Raw genomic sequence first — 19,988 nt, 5'->3', positions numbered from 1 at the left:
ATTTGATCCTTAATTTTTATCCCCACCTCTGATACTTACTAGAGTGTTATCAATAGAGATGGGAAGAGAAAGGAATGGAACTTTTATGTACTTCACCATTGAAATAGAATCTTACTGGCAGTGTTTGTACATTCTTACTCATGCAATTAGACGGTGTCGTGCACACTTTTTAAGTACAAAGTCTCCTTCAAAGGCAGTTACTAGACAATGTGTTGACTTTGACACATACTAACCACGGTCATATTGTTACTGAGGATGGGCGGAAGTTAAAAACAAAAATCAAAAAACACGCAAGTAAGTGCTCAAGTGCCCTTTAACAGTGAGCCCTGGTCTATTCCCTTACAGGCTCATAAGTATCGCTCCTCTCATAAAGTAATTCAGAAGGCACGACTTCAGAATAAATGACCAACGCTGATGCTTTGTGTAAATATGCAGGGAGAATAACACGCCACTAGATCAGCATTTGACTCCTTGGGTGACGATGAATTTCAATGTCAGTTATTCGTCATCCTGAAGCCTGTCCCGTGATGATGCCTTTTATTGGTGTATCCTTGCGAACATATTTCAGCGCACTATGTGCCAGGGAGTTCTCGGGGCCGGCACGTGGGGTATGGGTGCTGGCCCTGTGCCCTCGCTGCCCCTCGCCGGTGGTCCTCTCGGGTCCCAGAGGCTCCTCTCAGCTCTCTCTCCCCTCCCCTCCCTACAGCTGGCGGCGGGGGCTGCTCCTCTCAGAGCTCTAGGCCGGCTCTGTCAGCTGGGGCCCCCTGCGGCCGGCTGTGTCCCTCGCCGCTAGGACCTGCCAGTCTGCGCGCCATGGCAGCGGCGGCAGCATCCCCGCCAGCATCCCCGCCAGCCAGCGGCGGCGGCGGTGGCGTCCACGGCCGCCGCTGATGCTATTGTTCCCTAGTGTTAGTTGCTCTTTGGCTGCTTTTCATCTGGAGCGAACAATAGGATCAGCAAGAGCTTTGCGTTCTCTACTGCTGGAGAAGGAAGGACCGTCCCCCGCGAGAGAGTGCTGTGGCTCCGGAGGCTGGAGCCGCTGCAGACAGCATGGGGTTGCGAGCCGGGCGCCTGGGTTCCCCGAGCCGGGGCGTCCTGCAGCTGCTGAGGCTGCCACTGCTCCTGCTACTCCTGCTGAGCTCTGGCGCCCGCGGGGCTGCGGCGCAGGGAGACACCGAGGTGCCCACCCTCTATCTATGGAAGACGGGTAAGTGGGACAGAGTTGCCCTTTTCTCTATCTCCGAATCTGGGGCTATGAGTTCCTCTAGGAGCCTCTGTGTTCCCAGTTGGTCCTGACTATGCTGGGATCCTCAGGTCAAAAGTATGATTCCCTGCAAGCGAATTAGGTCACGTCCTATGCCATTAGGAAAGAACAATATAACTAAGAGGCAACAGTGAGTCACTGGGCGATTGTTTTTCTCGCCGCTAGACAGTGAATGAGGGCAGCGCTGTACTTTCATTACAAAGTGAAGTGCTTTTAAAATCTGAGTTTCCAGTCTTAGACTTTCTAAAATGACATTCTAGCAGTGAACAGGTAAACAGTTTGCCTTTTTATGCAGTGTTTTGGCAAACAGTATGCTTACTGCTGTGTGTGTATATGTGTGTGTCTGTACACACACACATACACACACACACACACACACACAAGGGAGCAGATTTAAATGTATTAAGCATTGCTTTGTGGTGTGTGGGACACTGGAGACAAGCCTTATGAGGACAGACGTAACGGTAAAAGGCAAAAGGGCTCTCAGGAACTCTTAGGGAAAACCGGACAGAACAATTTGTAACGAGTGATTCAACGTGATCTTTTCCGCTGTGGAGTGATTAACGTGGGGATTTAGAAACTTTTCCTTCAGGGAAAGAAGTCTTTCGCTTTGTTTTTCGACCAAACAAGAAAAGTAGCAACTCACTGCTCCTCAGACTCTCCCTGCAAAGCGCTGTAGAGGCAGAACCCGCAGGAAAACAACAACCCTAGCGCTCCAGGCTCTCCTCACGGAGCCTAGAGTGGGTGGATGCTCTCTGAACTCTGAGAAATGGAATTCCTGAGCCTACCGGAAGCTTCTTACACTCACAGGAGAAAAGTGGAAGAGGTATTCTCGTTGCTTACAGGTCAGGATGACTTAAGATTTCCTGGCGATGCCTAAATATTAAGATAGGAACGAGGTAGAAAGCAAAAGTGTCCAGATCACAGTCTGGGCAGAGCGGGTCTCCTGGCTTCAGTCCTCCCACCTCCTTGCTGAGGAGGCAGAGCCTCAGCATTTTACACCAGAATCACACTGATGGTTTAAAGAAGGTTCATACATCCAAGCAATGTAGTGAGGCACTTAGAGACAAAACGCACTTTGCCTCGGAAAAACTCATGATATACACGTGCATTCTTGTACATGCTCAAGTACAGGCACAGATTAGTCAAAGCAAAGTCATTCTTGCTAACTTGGTAAGACTTTGAAGATCAGCTGACTGCGGGACTGCAGACAAAAATCAACTTGATTAGTTTGATTTTAAACAAAGAATTGAAAGTGTTTTTTTTTTTCCTGTTCTAATTTTATAGTAATTGGTAGTACTTGGAAGATTAGAAAGAGCTTCTTAGATAAGTGCTGGGGAAAACAGAGCTAGGCTAGTTGAAATTTGTACTATCAATGGAACAGGAGCCAAGTAGTAATTCAGATAGAAAAGAACATAAAGAGCATTCTCTGTGCTGCCTCTCAGGTGCTATTACATGTCAATATTAATGTCATAGAGGGAACACAAGCCAAATAGACCTTGATTCCAGCACCAGGTTCAGCTTTAGCCTGCTCTAAGAGTAGGTGTCCTGACCCTGCCATCCTTAGCCATCTACAGTGGGATTGTACTTGCTATTGACTATCCATCCACACATGGTATGATGAAATCAAGTGGGTTATGAGAAACTAACTCATACTTTGTCAAGTATTGTGTAAATAGAAGCTAGTGGGAGGATGGTGGCACTATGTATTTTATGATGATTCCTTGTTTGTTGGGAAATAGTGGAACATTTAATCTGCTGAGCAAAATAATAATTTCTTCCTGTGTTTATCCACTGAAAGGAAGGGAGATGTTACTAAATCTAAAATGAGTTGAGAACAGTTCTCAAAGGAGCTAGGACATAAAAAGGAACAGAATACATTGTAACTAAAACATGTGAAGGTGTAGGAATCTTATCTATCACGTGATGTGATGCAAATTTGATTTAAGTGAGGAGAGAGACAGAGAGAGGAAGAGGGAAAGAGGGAGGGAGGGAGAGAGGAGGGAGAGGGAGAGAGGGAGGGAGGGAGAGAGGAGGGACAAGCAAGGGATGGGAAGAGGAAAGCAGAGAAGCTGAGGACATGTGCTCCAGTGAGAGGCTCTTGCTCTTTCTACTGTTTACAGGAAATATCATGAAAGATGACATCATTAAAGGGGAAGTTTCGCCAGACAAAGATATGGGACAGGAGATTTTACTATCAATGATATGCTGCCCAATGTTGTGAAGTCACTTGGTGCCTGATTCAACAATAGAGAAGATGATATCTAAAGATCTACTCAGCCATTCAGTATTTCATTTTCATACATACATACATATGCAAACATACAAATAATTAAATACCATATATTTGCATACTCAAACACTTTATGATTTTCATATACAGACTATATCAGATTTATGACATATAATAGATGGTATATGATGTGATATGTTACAGTTTTTGGTCTCATCACAACAAAGAGCTATTGATGATTTACAGTCAGCTTTTACTTTAGTAGAGGCTAGATGTGATGTTGTCATCTTTGCCTTTGACCAATTCAAAACTAAACAGTACTTTAAATACACAGTAAATGATACATGGTATACATACTCATGAACATAATGCAATGAGAGCAGAGACTCTATAGTTGATAAAACAGTTGAGGGTATGCTCAGTAAAGAGTTGCTATTTGTTTTTGACCTTGGCTTTTGCCAAGAGGATAGTGAGGCACAGAAGAAAGAATATAAAATATGAAGACATACAATAATATTCCTAAATCTTGAAAGTATCAGTGACAGTGAAGCTAAAGCCCATATACTCAGTGGAAAAATATTTAATATCAATAAAGTCAACTGGGATTTTGAGAAAATTCTAGATGTCTGAGAAATCTTTTAGAACTTAACCTATAAACAGGTAGAAGCCATTGGAATCTCTAATAAAAAATGATATATTTTTTTGCTGTGAAAGAAGAGAGGAGAATGTAAAGACTGTTGGGTAAATAAGAAAAGAAAAACAGCACTATAGAAGTTTTAGGAATGCATGGCAGAAGTGTCGCCCAGATGAACATCTTTCATACAAGAGATATCCAAGGACCCATCATTTCAGCACTAAGGAACTGAGTTAGAAGCCAGGCGGTGGTGGCTCATGCCTTTAGTCCCAGCACTTGGGAGGGAGAGGCAGGCAGATTTCTGAGTTTGAGGCCAGCCTGGTCTACAGAGTGAGTTCCAGGACAGCCAGGGCTATACAGAGAAACTCTGTCTCGAAAACCAAAACCAAAACCAAAAAAAAAAATAAAAAACCCAAAAACAACATCATCAACAACAACAAAACCCCAACCAACCAACCAACCAAACAAAAGAATTAAGTTAGGAGACAAGGAAGGAAACACCAGATTTCTCAGTATTGGGAAGAACATCAGTTTAATTCAGACACATTGAATTTGAGGTATAATGATCCAATGAATAGACCAAATGCAAAAAAAAAAAAAAAAAAATCTAATGATTAGAAGGAAGAGTTAGGCTGAATTGGAGAAATCAGAACTCAATTACGATTTTCATTTTGTGAGTAGTTTCCTAATGAAAACAAATATTGAAAGGGAAAAAATATATCACAAAGAATATTACATTTTAAGGGGCATGTCAAAAAGTAGAAAAAAAAGTTGAGAAAGTATTGTCAGAAAAGTTATAAGGAAAATATCTATAGACACTCATTTGGTAGATGTGTATCATTAAATCATAGTGAAAAGTATAAGAAATTTCAAAAAATTTGGGATATGGGATTATAAAGTATTACAGATAACATCCAGCTAGATGGAGAATTATTTAATGACTGTTTGTTATTTATACTCTTTCAACTTGTAAAACTGTTCCCATAAAAATTTGATTAATCAAAATCACCTGACAATTCAAAGATAGGAGAAGTAACAAACTGGCCAAAATGTGTTGACTGTATATGATCACCATGCTATCACCAAATTAAGACATGGAGATTTACTCTCAATAAAGTCATAACAAACTCATTAAATGTACTTTTTTAAGAATGAAATCATTTTGGAATCTGAGAAACATGGAAAATATTATCCATTACTTAGAACTGGCTCATTTGCAAGAAGAATGTTTCTCACATTAGGTTCATGCTACATAACTACACTGTTACTAATAGTCACAGCAGCCCTACAAAATTAATTGCACGAAAATATTATCTTCATTCTTCAATTAAAACAATAATTATTTTCCTTTTACTGATAGTCACTACATAATTGAAAATAAAATCACCTGTAATCTCTGTAGAAAATTCTCTCTTCTTGGTATCAGCCTATCTTCAGTTAAGCTGGAAAGTTGCTTTTGTTTAGACCATGGCTTAGTTTACTTGTAAACCAAAGGCACCAGTGATACTCAGTCCTGGTCAGAGTGGGTTGAAAATATTATATTTCTGTTACTTATGAAAATTATTTCATGTTCCAGAATTTTTTTTATTTTTATCTCCACTATGGTTTAATAGCATATATTTTCTAAGATTAAATAAGTAATATTTATAAAGTACTAGTAAAGTACTTGATTCCTTTCAGAAGTTCAGTAGTGAGAGTTTTTGTTGTTGCTGTTCTACATAATAAACAACACAATTTTGTAACCCCAATCAAGTCTGGCAATGTATATGAGCTCTCTTTAAAGCACCCCCTTTTCCTGTAAGTGCACTGTTTATCTTATACTGATAAAGTTAAAATACCACAAGTTATAAGGAATCTATCATTGTAGAATGACATGCACATGAACTGAGGTCATATAGAATTGTTTTAACTGAGGCTCCACCTGATTATTCTGGTTATTTGAATGCTATGGCCTTTTATAATAGAATGGCAACAGAAGTTCTGAAGTGGGAAGGCACCTGTGAACTTTTAACAGATATTAAACAGAAAGTGTCCAGATGGGTCCACTACGGAAGGTGCTCCTCATTCTTTATCCTTAGTTCACCTAAAATGGCAGGTGTAGCATGCAAGGAGTCTACTGGTGTCATCTAGTTATCTGCTGATATCAATTAAAGGACAAACAAAAGGAAATCTAGAAAGTGAAGCTATGTGGATATATCTCTAGCTAGTTTATTAAATTGATACTTATTGGATATCATACAAATGTTCTCAATAACAAGCCCAATGTTATTTGCATGATACAACCTTTTGTATTTCATTTTGTAATGAGTCTGAGGGACTAATCAAAAGACTAAAAATCATTGTACTTAAAAAGGTATTCTTTCAGAGTTTCATGCGGGTTTTTCCCCTTCTTCAACTTTCCTTAGATTCCCAAACACATTCTCTGCCGATTTCTTCTTTCCCCTCTTCTCCTCTTCTTCTGCCCATTCTTTTCTTCTTGTTTATTCTCATTGCTATCCAGTAAGTTCAACTAGTGCTGCCCATATGTGCATGGCTGTGAGGTCATCCACTGGGGCATGGACAACCAAATGTCTAACCTCTGAAAGAATGATTCTCTCTCTCCTAGCTGCCATCAATGCCAATCTCTTCTCAGCAAGGAGTGTCAGATCCACATTCTTGGAATGCTTTCTGCATAGTATTGCTCCAGCTTTATGTGTTCCTTTGCATTACTTTGTAGGCAATTGTTGGAATAAACATTTCGAATCCCTGCAGTTTCCAGTGTACTATGCCTTTCTTTCATGAATATGGGAAATTATGTAGAATTTATTATTTCCATTAACTCAGCATCTTTCCATATATCCATCTATTATTAAAACCCTGTATCAGTGGTCTATATTTGTTACAAAATGTATTACTGACATATCATTCTTAACCATTCTTAACCATGATTTCAATTAACAATCACTCTTTGTGTTGTACATTCTATGGATTTAGACATATACATAAAGATTTATGATATATTACTTTGTTCTTTTATAAGAAAATTTCACTGACATGAATTTCTGTATGTTTCATTTATTTATTCCTCATTTGCTGTCCCCGAGTCTCTGGGAACCACAGATATCACTGCTTCCATAATTGGAGTTTTTCAGTGTCAAACAGCTGAAATCATACAATGTGTAGCTTCTGTACACTGGGTTCTTTCCTGTTCAATATCCACTTATGATTCTCCTATGTCTTTTGATAGTCTCATAGCTCATTTTAATAGTGTTTACATATGCTACAGTCAATCAGTTCACCTACTGGAGGATTCTGTGTTTGCTCCCAAGTGCTGCTAATTATGACTATAAATATGTTCTCCTGCATCTATGTTTCAACTTATTTGGTTACTAAGGAGGATATTGTTCAGTCATATGTATCAATATATTTATTTTTATAAGAAATTATAAAACTATCCTCCATATATGGCTCAATCTGTGGGGAGCCACAGCTGCCACCCTATATATATATATTGAACACCTGGTCTCCGGCCAGAGCAGAGAGCATTGTTAAACAAGCCCTTAGTTGGAAAAGCTGAGTGCCTCCAGTTTGTGATGCAAGCTGGCATGATTTTCCCGCAGCCTATTATGCTTTGCCACGTAGCTGATGCTGATTGGGACCAGGGAAATTATTTAACCCGCGAGGGCTGGGGGCTAGAGGGATTATTGGGATTAGTAAGAAGAGGTAAAAATGAAGGTTCCTGATTAAACTGCTTGAAGAAGAGCTCGTTGTTGCCTCCTTATTTCCACTAGACCGAGGGGTGGCAACATCAATCATTTTGCTTTTCTACCTCCAGGTCTGTATGCAGCTCTGTATCTAACTGGCTCTGATATGGCTAAAAGGTCATATAATTGTGGATAGAAAGAGAATGGGCATGCTTAGTTGCTCTCCAATTCAGATGTTTGGAAGGATTAGGAGGATAGGCCTTGCTGGGCAAGGTGTGTCTGAGAATGAGTTGTTTTGAGGTTTCAATAGCTTTCAACAGATCCAGCCCCTCCCCCTCCCACTTGATGTTTACAAATCAATATAAAAAACTCTCATGCACTTCTCCAGTACCGTTCTTTGTTGACATACTCCTTGCAATGAGGATAATAGACTATCAATGATGGTTACAGAGTCTACTATCCTCTGGATCCATACTCTCCAAAAGGAATGGTTCCTTTGATGAGTTGCCTTGGTCAAGGTATCTTTTCCCAGCAGGAGAACAGTTTCTAAGAAAGTTGTGTATCTACTTTTCCTTCTCTTCTAGAAGTCATGAGCTAGAAGTAAAATATGCTTTTTGAATTTGTGGGTGTGGTAGCATCCTGTTGTGTTGATGTTGTGGTCACGTGACTAGAAAACCTAGTACTTAAGAAAGGGAAATGCTGAGATTTCTCCATTGACATGTAGGAGAGAGTACCCACAAGGAATCATTAGAAAAATGACTGGTCAGTGCATATTTTGTGTACATAAGTGGAAAAACATGCCCCACTATCAAAGTAGAGCATTTAAAGCTATCATAACCTGGATGGAAAACCAAGTACTTTAAGCATCAGAGACAGACATTGATTATACAAATACAATAATTTAGTTTATGCAGACCTTATTCTATACATATTCTTCCTTGGATTATGATATAATGAGCAATAACAGGATATTTTTGTCTTGTAAATGAATGTTGTTGCATCAGAACAATAATAGTGACTATTAAGCTGCTTTTTTTTTTTTTGAAATTAATGTAGGCCTAGCTGTCCTTGAACTCACAGTGATCCACCTGCCTCTGCCTCCTGATGGATAGCTCCGGAGTGCTGGGATTGATGGTGTCATACACAGCACCTGGCAACTCTACAACACCCAATATTCCCAAGTGATTTCCCATCTAAGTACTAAGCAGGCCAACCCTTACTTAGCTTCTGAAATCAGATGGAGATGGAGCACAGTCAGGCTGGTATGATTACAAGACTGGGTTGCACCATTTAAAGGTTATTTTTATTCCCTCTGACAGTATTCGAGAACATAATAGCAAATGTGACAAACCCACTGTCCCAGATTCTGTCCCTGAAAGTGAAAGACAGGAGTGCTGAAGAGTGGAACCCATAGCTAGAATGCAGGCGGCACCAATTACTCAAGTAATTATGCACTTGCATTCATATTTAATAAAGTGAGATATTTCAGGCCAGGTATATACTTTAGAACTGGCTCATTTGCAAGAAGAGTTGCTCAAAATTTTAGAGCTATGACTTCTAATCTCCCTTTGCATCTTGTTCTTTAGCTAAAAAATAGTTATGAGTTATTCTCTACTTCTCCACACACTTTAAAGATTATAAGATAAATTTGTTCAGGACTTAAACAGTGTTTGGCAATTACTCATAAAATACTTATCCACTGCCTGGCAGTAGTCCCAGTGTGAACTGATACCACCTTCTCAGTGGGAAAGAGTCGATAGGCAGTATCTTTCCTTCTTCATTTTGGTTCATCCTGTATGGATCTATGTGTGCCTCCTGAGCCTCACTAGATCTGATAATACTTTTTTTCCTGTCTGTTGCTGGGAAAAAAAAAGTCTAACAGCTTTTAGCAAGATTATGCAGTGTATAAAGGTATTGTGCCTTGATGCTTTTCTTTGAGATTGCACACATCCTTGCCATACTGGAAATTCTGGAGGTGTGACTCTTTAAGTGGGACTGTGCAGTTTCAAACTGATCCAGTGGAGAAACACCTGAGACTATTCTTGGCAAGGTGTTTTCACTCTGTGATGTGTGAAGAGGAAGGGAAGGGAAGGCTTCGCTTCCCAAAGTGCAATGTGGATATGTGTGCATGCATTTAGGTCACATATAGAATTAGGCTACTTACATACCTCAATCTGGACGTTTTGTTATCTTCCAAGGAAAGCTATTTCATCACTGCTTGGAGAGGAGCTAGCTATGCAACTGTTTCATGCTCATTAAGAGATATTTACCTATACATTTTCACCCAAGCTGTGTAAAGCATCTTAAATTCAGGATAGAATTACAATAAATAATCTAATATACCATTGCAAGAATATTGATGCATACACACCTGTGTATATGTGCCTACATGTATAAATACAGACATGTCTGAACAAATGCCAACACTTGTGGCTAAGTCACCACACCGAAATTAATTATTTATGTGCTATTAGAAAATTATATCTCCTGAAATGTGGTTTTATATGTGCTATTTATAGTACTGGCTTAAAAAATGTTACTTAATTATTCATACTTTTTGCTAAAATATTAATTATATGCAATTTTATTTTGATTTTATTTTAGTGTGCTTTCTGTTTTTCTACTCAAGCACAAACTCTATAAAAGCACTTACTATACAAGTCTTTAAACCACCTCCCATCAACATATGAGTTCTAATTTAAGATACTTATGTCTAACCATCTTCCTGTGTTTGCCACCCCAGTGTCTGAGCAATGACTATAAACTGCAGTGTCTGCACATATTTCTAAGAAATACATTTCTTTTAGTAGTGACTGTCTGCAGTCATATCAACAACTTTCAACTTGTTTATGTCACAAATAGTTAACACTGATTACAACCTTATGAAGACATCAGTAAGAAACCAAGGTGGAAGAAGGTATCCAGTACACAGCCATGCTTTCTAGAGGAGATAGATGGACACCCCAATCATAGAACTAGGTGGGTTTTTTTTCCCTCTTCCATTTATATTGATCAGGTTCAACTAAGTAGAACTGGGAGGTGTTTAGTGTCTACTTTTTTGGCATGCTCAGTACCAGGAACCGTGGAGCAGACTTGAAGAGCATGTGAATCTGTCTCTCCTGGAGCTCCCCATTAAGTCTGAGTAGCTGTAGAGCGCAAATGTAGAACACTGTATAGAAGACAGTGACCATCTCACCAAACAGGACATGCAAGGAATATCTTTCCTACAACTCATGCTTGAAAGATAAATAGTTTACAAACTAGAAGAGATAGTGGAGAAGGAGCACTGATAAAGCAAAAAAGGAATGTAGGCTAGGAGAGGGCATGCATGGCTGCAAGGCGGTGCTAAGGAAGCTCTAACAAGAGGACTGCTAGTTCGAAGCCAGACAGGCCTCAGAGAAAGAGACTCTATCTTAAAAACGAGCAGAACTTTTTACAAAGAAGCACATGAAAGCCAGGGAGATGGCTCAGCAAGTAAAGGATTCTGCTTTCATGGCTTTGATCCTTGGCACACGTGATAGTTTGTATATGCTTGGTCCAGGGAGTGGCATTATTAGGAGGTGTGGCCTTGTTAGAGTAGGTGTGGCCTTGTTGGAGTAGGTGTGTCACTGTGGGTGTGGGCTTAAGACCCTCACCCTAGCTGCCTGGAAGTTAGTATTCCACTAGCAGCCTTCAGATGAAGATGTAGAACTCTCAGCTCTGCCTGCACCATGACTGCCAGGAGGTTGACATGCTTCCTGCCTTGATGATAATGGACTGGACCTCTGAATCTGTAAGCCAGCCCTAATTAAATGTTGTCATTATAAGAGTTGCCTTGGTCATGGTGTCTGTTCACAGCAGTAAAACCCTAACCAAGACAGCACCTCCTCCTCCTCCTCCTCCTCCTCCTCCTCCTCCTCCTCCTTCTTCCTCCTCCTCCTTCCTCTCTCTCTCCCTCTCTGTCTGTCGCTGTCTCTGTCTCTGTCTCTGTCTCTCTCTCTCTCTCTCTCTCTCTCTCTTTCTTTCTTTCTTTCTTTCTTTCTTTCTTTTCTTTTTCACTTTCTAGTAGTTTCAGTGTTTCGGGTTTTACATTTAGATCTTTGATTCACTTAGAGTTAGTTTTTGTGCCAGATGATATATTGGATTGATGGATTCATTTTCTAAGATCTTTCTTCAATTATTTGCTCTAATTATATAGGTCTTTCTTGGTTGGATTATTTTTTTAGTACATTTTTTGAGGCCACTGCATGTGGGATTGTATCTACGGTTTCTTTTTTAGAATGTTGTTGCTATATTAAAATCTTATGATTTTTAAAGTTAATTCTGTATCCTGCCATATTATTAAAATTGTCAGTCATTTCTAGAGGTTTTCTAGGTTAAAAAAATTGAGATTCCTTATGTTTTAATAGCATATCATCTGAAAATAGGGATTCTTTTATTAGATATTTTCTCTATTTACATGTCATATGTTATGTCCTTTCCTGGTTTCCTCTCCAAAAAAAAAAAAAAGGAAAATAAATAAAATAAAAGCTTGTTCCCTCCCCACCTCCTGCTCACCAACCCACCCTCTCCCTCTTCTTGGCCCTGGCATTCCCCCTCCACTGGGGCATAGAACCTTCACAGGACCAAGGGCTTCTCCTACCCTTGATGACCAACTAGGCCATCCTCTGTTATACATATGCTGCTGGAGCATATGTAAAAATATGGAAAATAGGGATATTTTGACAGTTCTTTTCCTGTTTGTATCCCTTTGATATTCCTCTCTTGTCTTACTGTTGCAGTTACTTCTTCAAGCAATGTATTAGAAAAGAGTGGGGATAGTGGACAGCTCTATTTTATTCCTGATTTTAGTGGAATTGCTTCAAGTTCTCATAAATTTGGGAGGATGTTTGGGTAGGGTTCTCATATATAGCTTTTATTTTATTGAATTTTTCTTTTATAAGTTCTAATGACTTTTTAGGACCTTTATCATGAACACATGTTAGATTTTTCAAAGGTCTTTGTGCAGCTAGTCTTTGAGTTAATTTATGTGGTTTATTACATTTATCAACTTTTGTATTTTGAAACATATTTGGGACAAAGCCAATTGGTCCTGATGGATAATATTTTTGATGTATGTCTGTATTCAATTTGAAAATATTTCACTGAGGATTTTAATTCTATGTTCACTGAGGATATTAACTTGTAGTCTTTTTCCTTCCTTCCTCCCTTCCTCCCTCCCTTCCTTCCTTCCTTCCTTCCTTCCTTCCTTCCTTCCTTCCTTCTTTCTTTCCATCCCTGGCTCCTGAGCTGGTACAGAAATGCAGCAAGATCTCTGGGCTCAACTGCTCTATAAAACATCTCCTGACAGTTTGCAGTAGTAACCGAATATCCCTAAGGGAAGAGTCATCAAAGCAGATTTGGATTTATGGAATCGAATAATTCATAAAGAAAGCCTTGACGGCAGCTAAGATACATCTCTTTGCTTGTCTCTTAAGGCAAAATTTAATAGTGCTTCTTCAGCTCCCTTGGTTTGTGTTGTAAGAGAGAGCTGGCTTTGAACTGTTTCACCCACGAAAGTTCCATAAACAGAATTAATATCACACCAGACGAGGTGGCGTCTCAACCTTGGCAGATCAAACACTATAGAGCTGTGATTTCCTGGCTAAAACACATTTTCAAAATCCTTCCTCTTGCGGTAATTTTCTATTTTGATAGCATCATATAAAAGCAAAGTTAATGAAAAATCTTTTATGGAAAAAATGTGACAATATGATGGGAAATGAACCCATGTACCTTGTTATTTGATGCAAGATGGATTTACTTTGTGGCCATATGATAAATAGTTGAAATTTTCACTACAGTGACATTTTTAATAGCCATGTTGGATATAAGGTATTACTATGCAACCATTCATTTACAAAAATGACAATTTAGTGCCTTTTAGTAAGTTCACAGAATGGTACATGCATAGCTATCATGATTCTGAATCATTTTCATTACTCTCCCAAACAAATTTTGCGTTGTCTAGCCATTACCTTGTGGCCCATGCAAGCACAATGTTGGTGGTTTTTTCCCTATAGATTTGTTAATTGTTGACATTTTGTATGAACAGAATTATATCCCCTGGATTCAGAGTTCATTTATATTATTATATGTATCAACATATCACTTCTTTATATTGTTCTCTACTATTCATTTTGTAAACCAATCAATATTTTTTAATTTATTGATGGACATTTCAGTTATTCCTACTTTGGGACTCTTGTGAACATTACCAGTCATATTTTGGTTTGTTTGTCTGTTTGTCTACATATGTTTTCACTCTTCTATCACATGGGCAGGACAGAGCTTCTTTTTCCATTGGTTGTTATTAGTTATTAGTTCTGAGGTTGTTATAGCCTCAGAAGAAAGAGTTTGTGAATCTGGTTAAGTTTTGAGAGCTTCCTGAGACTTGGAGCTATCATTCATTTATTAGAGTTTGTACTTCCTAAACCTTGTAAGTTCTGTGTGCTTTCTGAGCCTTAAAAATCCCCATTCCAGAAGAGATATTTCCAACTTACCTGTTCTTTTGCATTTTTCATATTAATGAAAAAGTATAAATATTTATTAAAACAGAACCATATATAATACCCTGCTCCTTTAAAGAAAGAGTGAACCTGTTTATCAGAGCTTCAGAGATTTGACCTAAGCCCCATTTTTACTACTATCCCTTGCTATATTTTATGACACTCACAAAAATTGTCAGCCCTGAAATGATGTACATACAAATATCATTATATAGACTGAGCAGGTTATTATCATATACATAGTAATAGATATTCACACACATACACACACACATAGACACACACACAGCAAAGAATAAGAAGCCATGAATTTGAAAGGAACAGAGAGGAACTAACAGGGTGGAGTTGACAGGAGGAAAGGGAAGAAGAAAATTGTTGTAATTATACTTTGATTTCAAAAAGTAAAAAATGTCTATAAAGCAGTTATAGGTGTAATTCCTAGTATTTTAACTGTAGAAGCCAAGTGGAAAGTATTCTCCACTTATGTAAAGAGTAAGCTTATCAGATTAAATTAGCATTTTATAGTGCAGATAGTATGTTATAAAAGAAATATGGTGTTAAAACTCTGAGATAAGCCTAGGAACCTTTGCGAAATCATCACAAGTTGTGTTTTTATAATTAGTTCAACTATCCAGCATGCTGAAAAATGAATGCTTTAATTAAACTTACCCTGTTTGTGCTCATAAATTTTGATAATGGCAGAGTAATAACATATCCAATCTAAACAACCAATTGCCCATTTAGCAAAAACAAACATAACATCATACTCTTCCAAGATACAATGATTCATACATCTTGTTTCAAGTCATAATTCAATATTAATTTTCACTGTCTCGCTACCCTTTTTGTTGTGGCCACTCTTGAATGTGCAACACAGCAGTTAAATCTTAAATCTTTCTTCAGCTGTATGTCTCCCCCGGTACACCATTTGCCCATCCTCCTCCTCCTTCCTCCTAGCCTCTTTCCCTCATACCATCTCTTCCTATTCCATGCCATCTCAGGTTTCCCTCACTCTCTCCTTAAACTTTTCTCTTTGCTGAGATCTTTCCTTCCATCTCCAGCTTCTCTCTTCTGCCTCTGTTCTGCACAGTATTGTACCCTGCCTTTCCTTTCAGGGAATCTTCTAAGTGTGTAAACTGATATGTATTGAACAGCATTTATCAACAGTAGAACTGCTGATGTCCGCAGCATCCTGCGCTGAGACTTGCATTCCAGCTGCAGTATTCTTTTTCCTTTCTTCCCAGAATGAGACAAAATGAAAACTTTATAGCACCATTAGAGATGTCTGAAGGCATCTAAGCTGAGATATTCAGTGTGGACTGCTATATGGAATGCAGCTGTGAAATGAGCTAAATTTTATTATTGCAGGTAAAAAGAATGAGTGTAAATTTATTCAGATGAAATCCTTTGCAAGCATTACTGTATATAGGCTTTGCAAACAGTCTCATTCTGTCTCTCGCACTTTAAAAATTTCTGAAGATACTCTATCTCAGGACATGTGACAAAAGGGATGGATGTGAGTCCTTCAGCATTCAGAGATATGTATAGTTTTTGTTTGTTTATTTGTTTTTTTAACTACCAGGGAAATACATTTTATATTCAAAATCAGATCTGTGCTTGGTTTATTTTAAACACTGAACTAATATCAAATATTTCTTGATGATGTACAGTAGATGTGACTCCCAAATGCACCATTTTATTGCCTGAGTATCAAGACAATACTTTTTAACTCAGAAGAAATGTAGAGTGCTTATTATTATTTTTGTGTAACACACTTGTGTTATAAGTTTTTTAAGTGTGTGTGTGTGTGTGTGTGTGTGTGTGTGTGTGTGTGGTAGGAGGCAGGGAGACCCTGTTGATTAATGTGTACAAGAAGCTTCACTTTTAAATCAAAGATTGGTTAATGGGCAAGAGAAACATTACACACAAATTACCAAGTTTAAAATTCTAAAAACCAATATAATGCACTTAACATTAACATTATATGTCACATAATATATTTGGAATGCCTTCTGAAGTTTAACGTATACCAGAGTTCCAGCTAATAAACAAGCATGTATTGCTCTCATGGAATTGTGAAGTTCTAAGAGAAATTTGTAGTTAGTATAATGCACAAGTGAGGAAAATTTGATGAGTCTTTGTTTTCCTAGGTTAATTAAAATGTAAGGCCTATTTTAAAACATCAATATCTTTCTGAATGATTCCTTCTAGTCAAAACTTCACTCACAACCAGATCTTGGGAACTGAGACTCAAAGCATTTGTTTGTTGGACTTTCAAGCCTTCCATGGTTTCACCCATGTGTGCATTTGCATATTTCCCCTTATTTGTTATGTCTTATTAATTCATCTAGGTTAGGAAAATCAACAAAAAGTGAAGACAAAGTGCTGTTTTATCTTTTACTCTATCACCTTGTCCCCATTTTAATGCTGGAAATAGGATGTGGATACTAACATTAATGTGCTGTGCTCCACGTCCCTGTAATTGTGGCACATACCTCTAACTGAACTCGGGGCTGCATACTACTGGCTATGGGGACATATGGACACAGGATTTTGTCTCACTATCATTGATGAGCTCATGTCTTTGAAAGAGATGCAGAAGCATAAGAGCCATAAATCAGGATAATTGGGGCTATCAGGAAGGCATGTTTGAAGTGCTCTCAGGATACTGAAGGAAGTGATCAATTACTTTGGGCTTGGTACCAAGACAGGCCTGACAGAGACATTTACAATTTGTTCTGGGCTCTACAAGACAAGCAAAAATCTTAGATTTGAAAGAGAAAGGGCTGTTGTATAAAGGAACGCAAAGTGCCTAAGTGTTTTCTCCCCTCGGAATGTCCCTTTTCCTGCCTGTGTGCTAAACATGTCTCTGCTGGGCTTCTCAAAAGGCTTCCAGAATTATTATTATTATTTTTTTGCTTCATCTCTAGTTTAAACTCCTAAAGCTGATATGTTTGTGCTAGCAGGTATAGTCTGTGCCATCTTTTACTTACTGCTCAGCATTTCAGTGTTTCCATGGGAATAGTCAAGCTTCAGGTACTACTTATTTCTTTCCTGGTCCACTGCTTGTCCAACGTCCTCAGTTCCTTGCTGTTTAAATTCTCCACAATGTCCACTGTTCCAAAACCTTTTTCTTTTTCATGATCCTGGATGCATCAAACCAGCTGAAGTTTTTTAATAGCTGTACCTTTCAGCTGTTATTGTTCGGGAGCCTAAATCACATCCATTTTACTCTTTGGTACAGGTAAGACCTGCTGGAGGATCCAGTGAGAAAGCAAATTTGTATGACACATGAGAAATGCATTGTTAGCATCTGCTTTAGACCTTAGAATGAGCCGAGGGCACAACTTCCCCAATTCTTTTAAGCAGTCCATTTTAGAAAAGGCAAAAGTTTATTCAATGTTGTAAAGGTGTTTACAATAATATTTAGCACAGTTAATTCTGGTTTTTCTACTTCACGAAAATATAATTTCACACATTCATCAGTGTAATTATCAGGCTGTAACATTTTTCTCCAATAAGTTAAAAAAAAATAAGTGCTCATGGGTACCCACACCAAGAGCGAAGGGTAGTTGAGATTAGTAAAGTTTAATGAATAGCTGGAAGACGAGCAACAGCCATGTTCCTGAGGTGGCAGCATATACATGGTCGTTTGATTCCTTTTAATTGACACCTCTGCACGTTTGGTATGTGCATCTTTCAAAGCCCCAGCACTGATTTTGTAGCTGCACAGGTTTTGTGTCATACTTCTTATATGTCTATTACTCTTGTTGCTACAATGGAAACTCCCATACTACTTATATTATTTTGCTCTTATTGATACAATGGAAACTCCCAGAGGCAAGGACTATGTCAGTCAGTCTCTTCCCAAACATCTTTTGCATGCTAAGTATTGAAATGTGGTTAATAGATAAACTGTTCTGTTAACAGATAAATTGTAATCTTCCTCTAGAGTGCAGAGCCATGTGTCACAGAGTGTCACTTTATGACACTCAGGTGCCTTTCTTGTTTCATCAAGTATTCACTGAAAATTTGGCATTCTTTTAAAAGAGTGTATGTCATATTAACAGATGGATTGCATACTTACCATTGTTTAACGCTGACTTTGCATATTATACCCTTCTTTCTTATAGACAAGTTTCTGTAGATTAAACTTCTGTAGGTCTTTCTCCTTGTACATATCTGAGGTTTTGCATAAGGTACAATAAAGGGATGAATAAATATGTTCAATGTTCACTACAGATTATTACATTATTATTGAATATATAATTACTATTAGTAATGAATGAAGTCTATTTACAAAACTGGAACTGGACATAAAAGCTTAAATCCTTTTTCTAGCTTGTCTTCATATGCTAGAAAATTCAAGCCATTTTACTTAACATCTCTTTCTAAATTTCCCCAAAGAAGATAGAGTCTGAATAATACCAGAGTAGCCCAGAAAGCAGAAACACGTTCTGCAGAGACCCAAGTGGAGCTCTCTGTAATGGTGCTCATAGAAGGTGTTTGGAGAGTGTCACTATTGCTCTAACAAAGCGGTTTTGCTATCATATGTTTTGATTTGAAGTTTGGAAATTCTGGAGCTAGGTGAAATTCACGAAAACAGGCTTATAAAAAGAAGATTATTTAAAGTGCACACATATATTCTTTATATATACATATTTATATGCTTTAAATATGCTTTAATGTAACATATAAGTGCGTTAAAGTAAATATATGAAATACATACATGAAAGCATATCATATTTATATGCTTTAAATATGCTTTACTGTAACATATAAGTGCATTAAAGTAAATGTATGAAATACATACATGAAAGCATATATGTATTATATATATTTACTTTAACAAATCACATATATAAACATACATGTACATATGTGTGTGTATTCAGATTTATTTTAGCCATGTATTCACTGATGCAAAATTTATACTAGAGGATATTCTAGAGTGACTGTATAAGGCTAGGTTTTAAAAACAATTTTCCAGAAAAATAAAACACTCTATTAATTTCATACATAAATTAATGCTTCTATAACTCATGCCACATTTAAGTAGTTTACTTAAATTGTTTCAGTTTTCATGGAGCTAAAAGTATAGTACTTATTATTACTCTCATTTAGTTCATGCTTGAGTACATTTTCAAATGATAAGACCAGGAATTTTTTTTTCCTCTCATGCCCTGTCTTATTTTCTTGTATTTTAGTTCTCTTTCCACATCACTTACACATGTAAGAGAGAAGAATTTTCCTTTATAAGTAATATAACAAAACCCTTCTGATACCTAAAGTAAGTGGTACATCTTGTGTGTGTGTGTATGTGTGTGTGTGTGTGTGTGTGTGTGTGTGTGTGTGTTTCTCAGTTCCCCATCACAGCATACTATCTTAATGAGGAGTTAATTGGTAATTGTAAGCATCAGTGCGAATAAATTTCTTTCAGTTTATTTTCTAGCCCTATTCCTTCACAGGTCCTAGGAGATAAGATTTATATGCTATGTGACCACTGTCACACTTATTGCCACAATCCATTGGAAAAGATGATAATTCAGGATGAATTTTTCACAACTTTGCATGCAAAAATGTTCAAAGTACTGCTCAAGAACATTGTTTTTGTCTATCCATTTTGAGGTAAACAGAACTTGCAGTA

General features: G+C 37.9%; 1 protein-coding gene across 1 annotated transcript in view; it reads left to right on the top strand.

Moving 5' to 3' along the window:
- Window positions 1-598: 598 nt before the first annotated feature.
- Window positions 599-19,988, top strand: part of Thsd7a (thrombospondin type 1 domain containing 7A) — a 380,717-nt gene continuing 361,327 nt past the window's right edge. The window contains exon 1 of the mRNA XM_031381188.1: window positions 599-1,207. Coding sequence (XP_031237048.1) covers window positions 1,051-1,207 — 157 coding nt within the window. The 5' untranslated portion in view covers window positions 599-1,050. The remainder of the gene's footprint in view (window positions 1,208-19,988) is intronic.

The sequence above is a fragment of the Mastomys coucha genome, unplaced genomic scaffold (assembly GCF_008632895.1).
Source record: "Mastomys coucha isolate ucsf_1 unplaced genomic scaffold, UCSF_Mcou_1 pScaffold20, whole genome shotgun sequence".
In the NCBI taxonomy this organism is placed as follows: Eukaryota; Metazoa; Chordata; class Mammalia; order Rodentia; family Muridae; genus Mastomys; species Mastomys coucha.
This window is presented reverse-complemented; position numbering and strand designations above follow the sequence as displayed.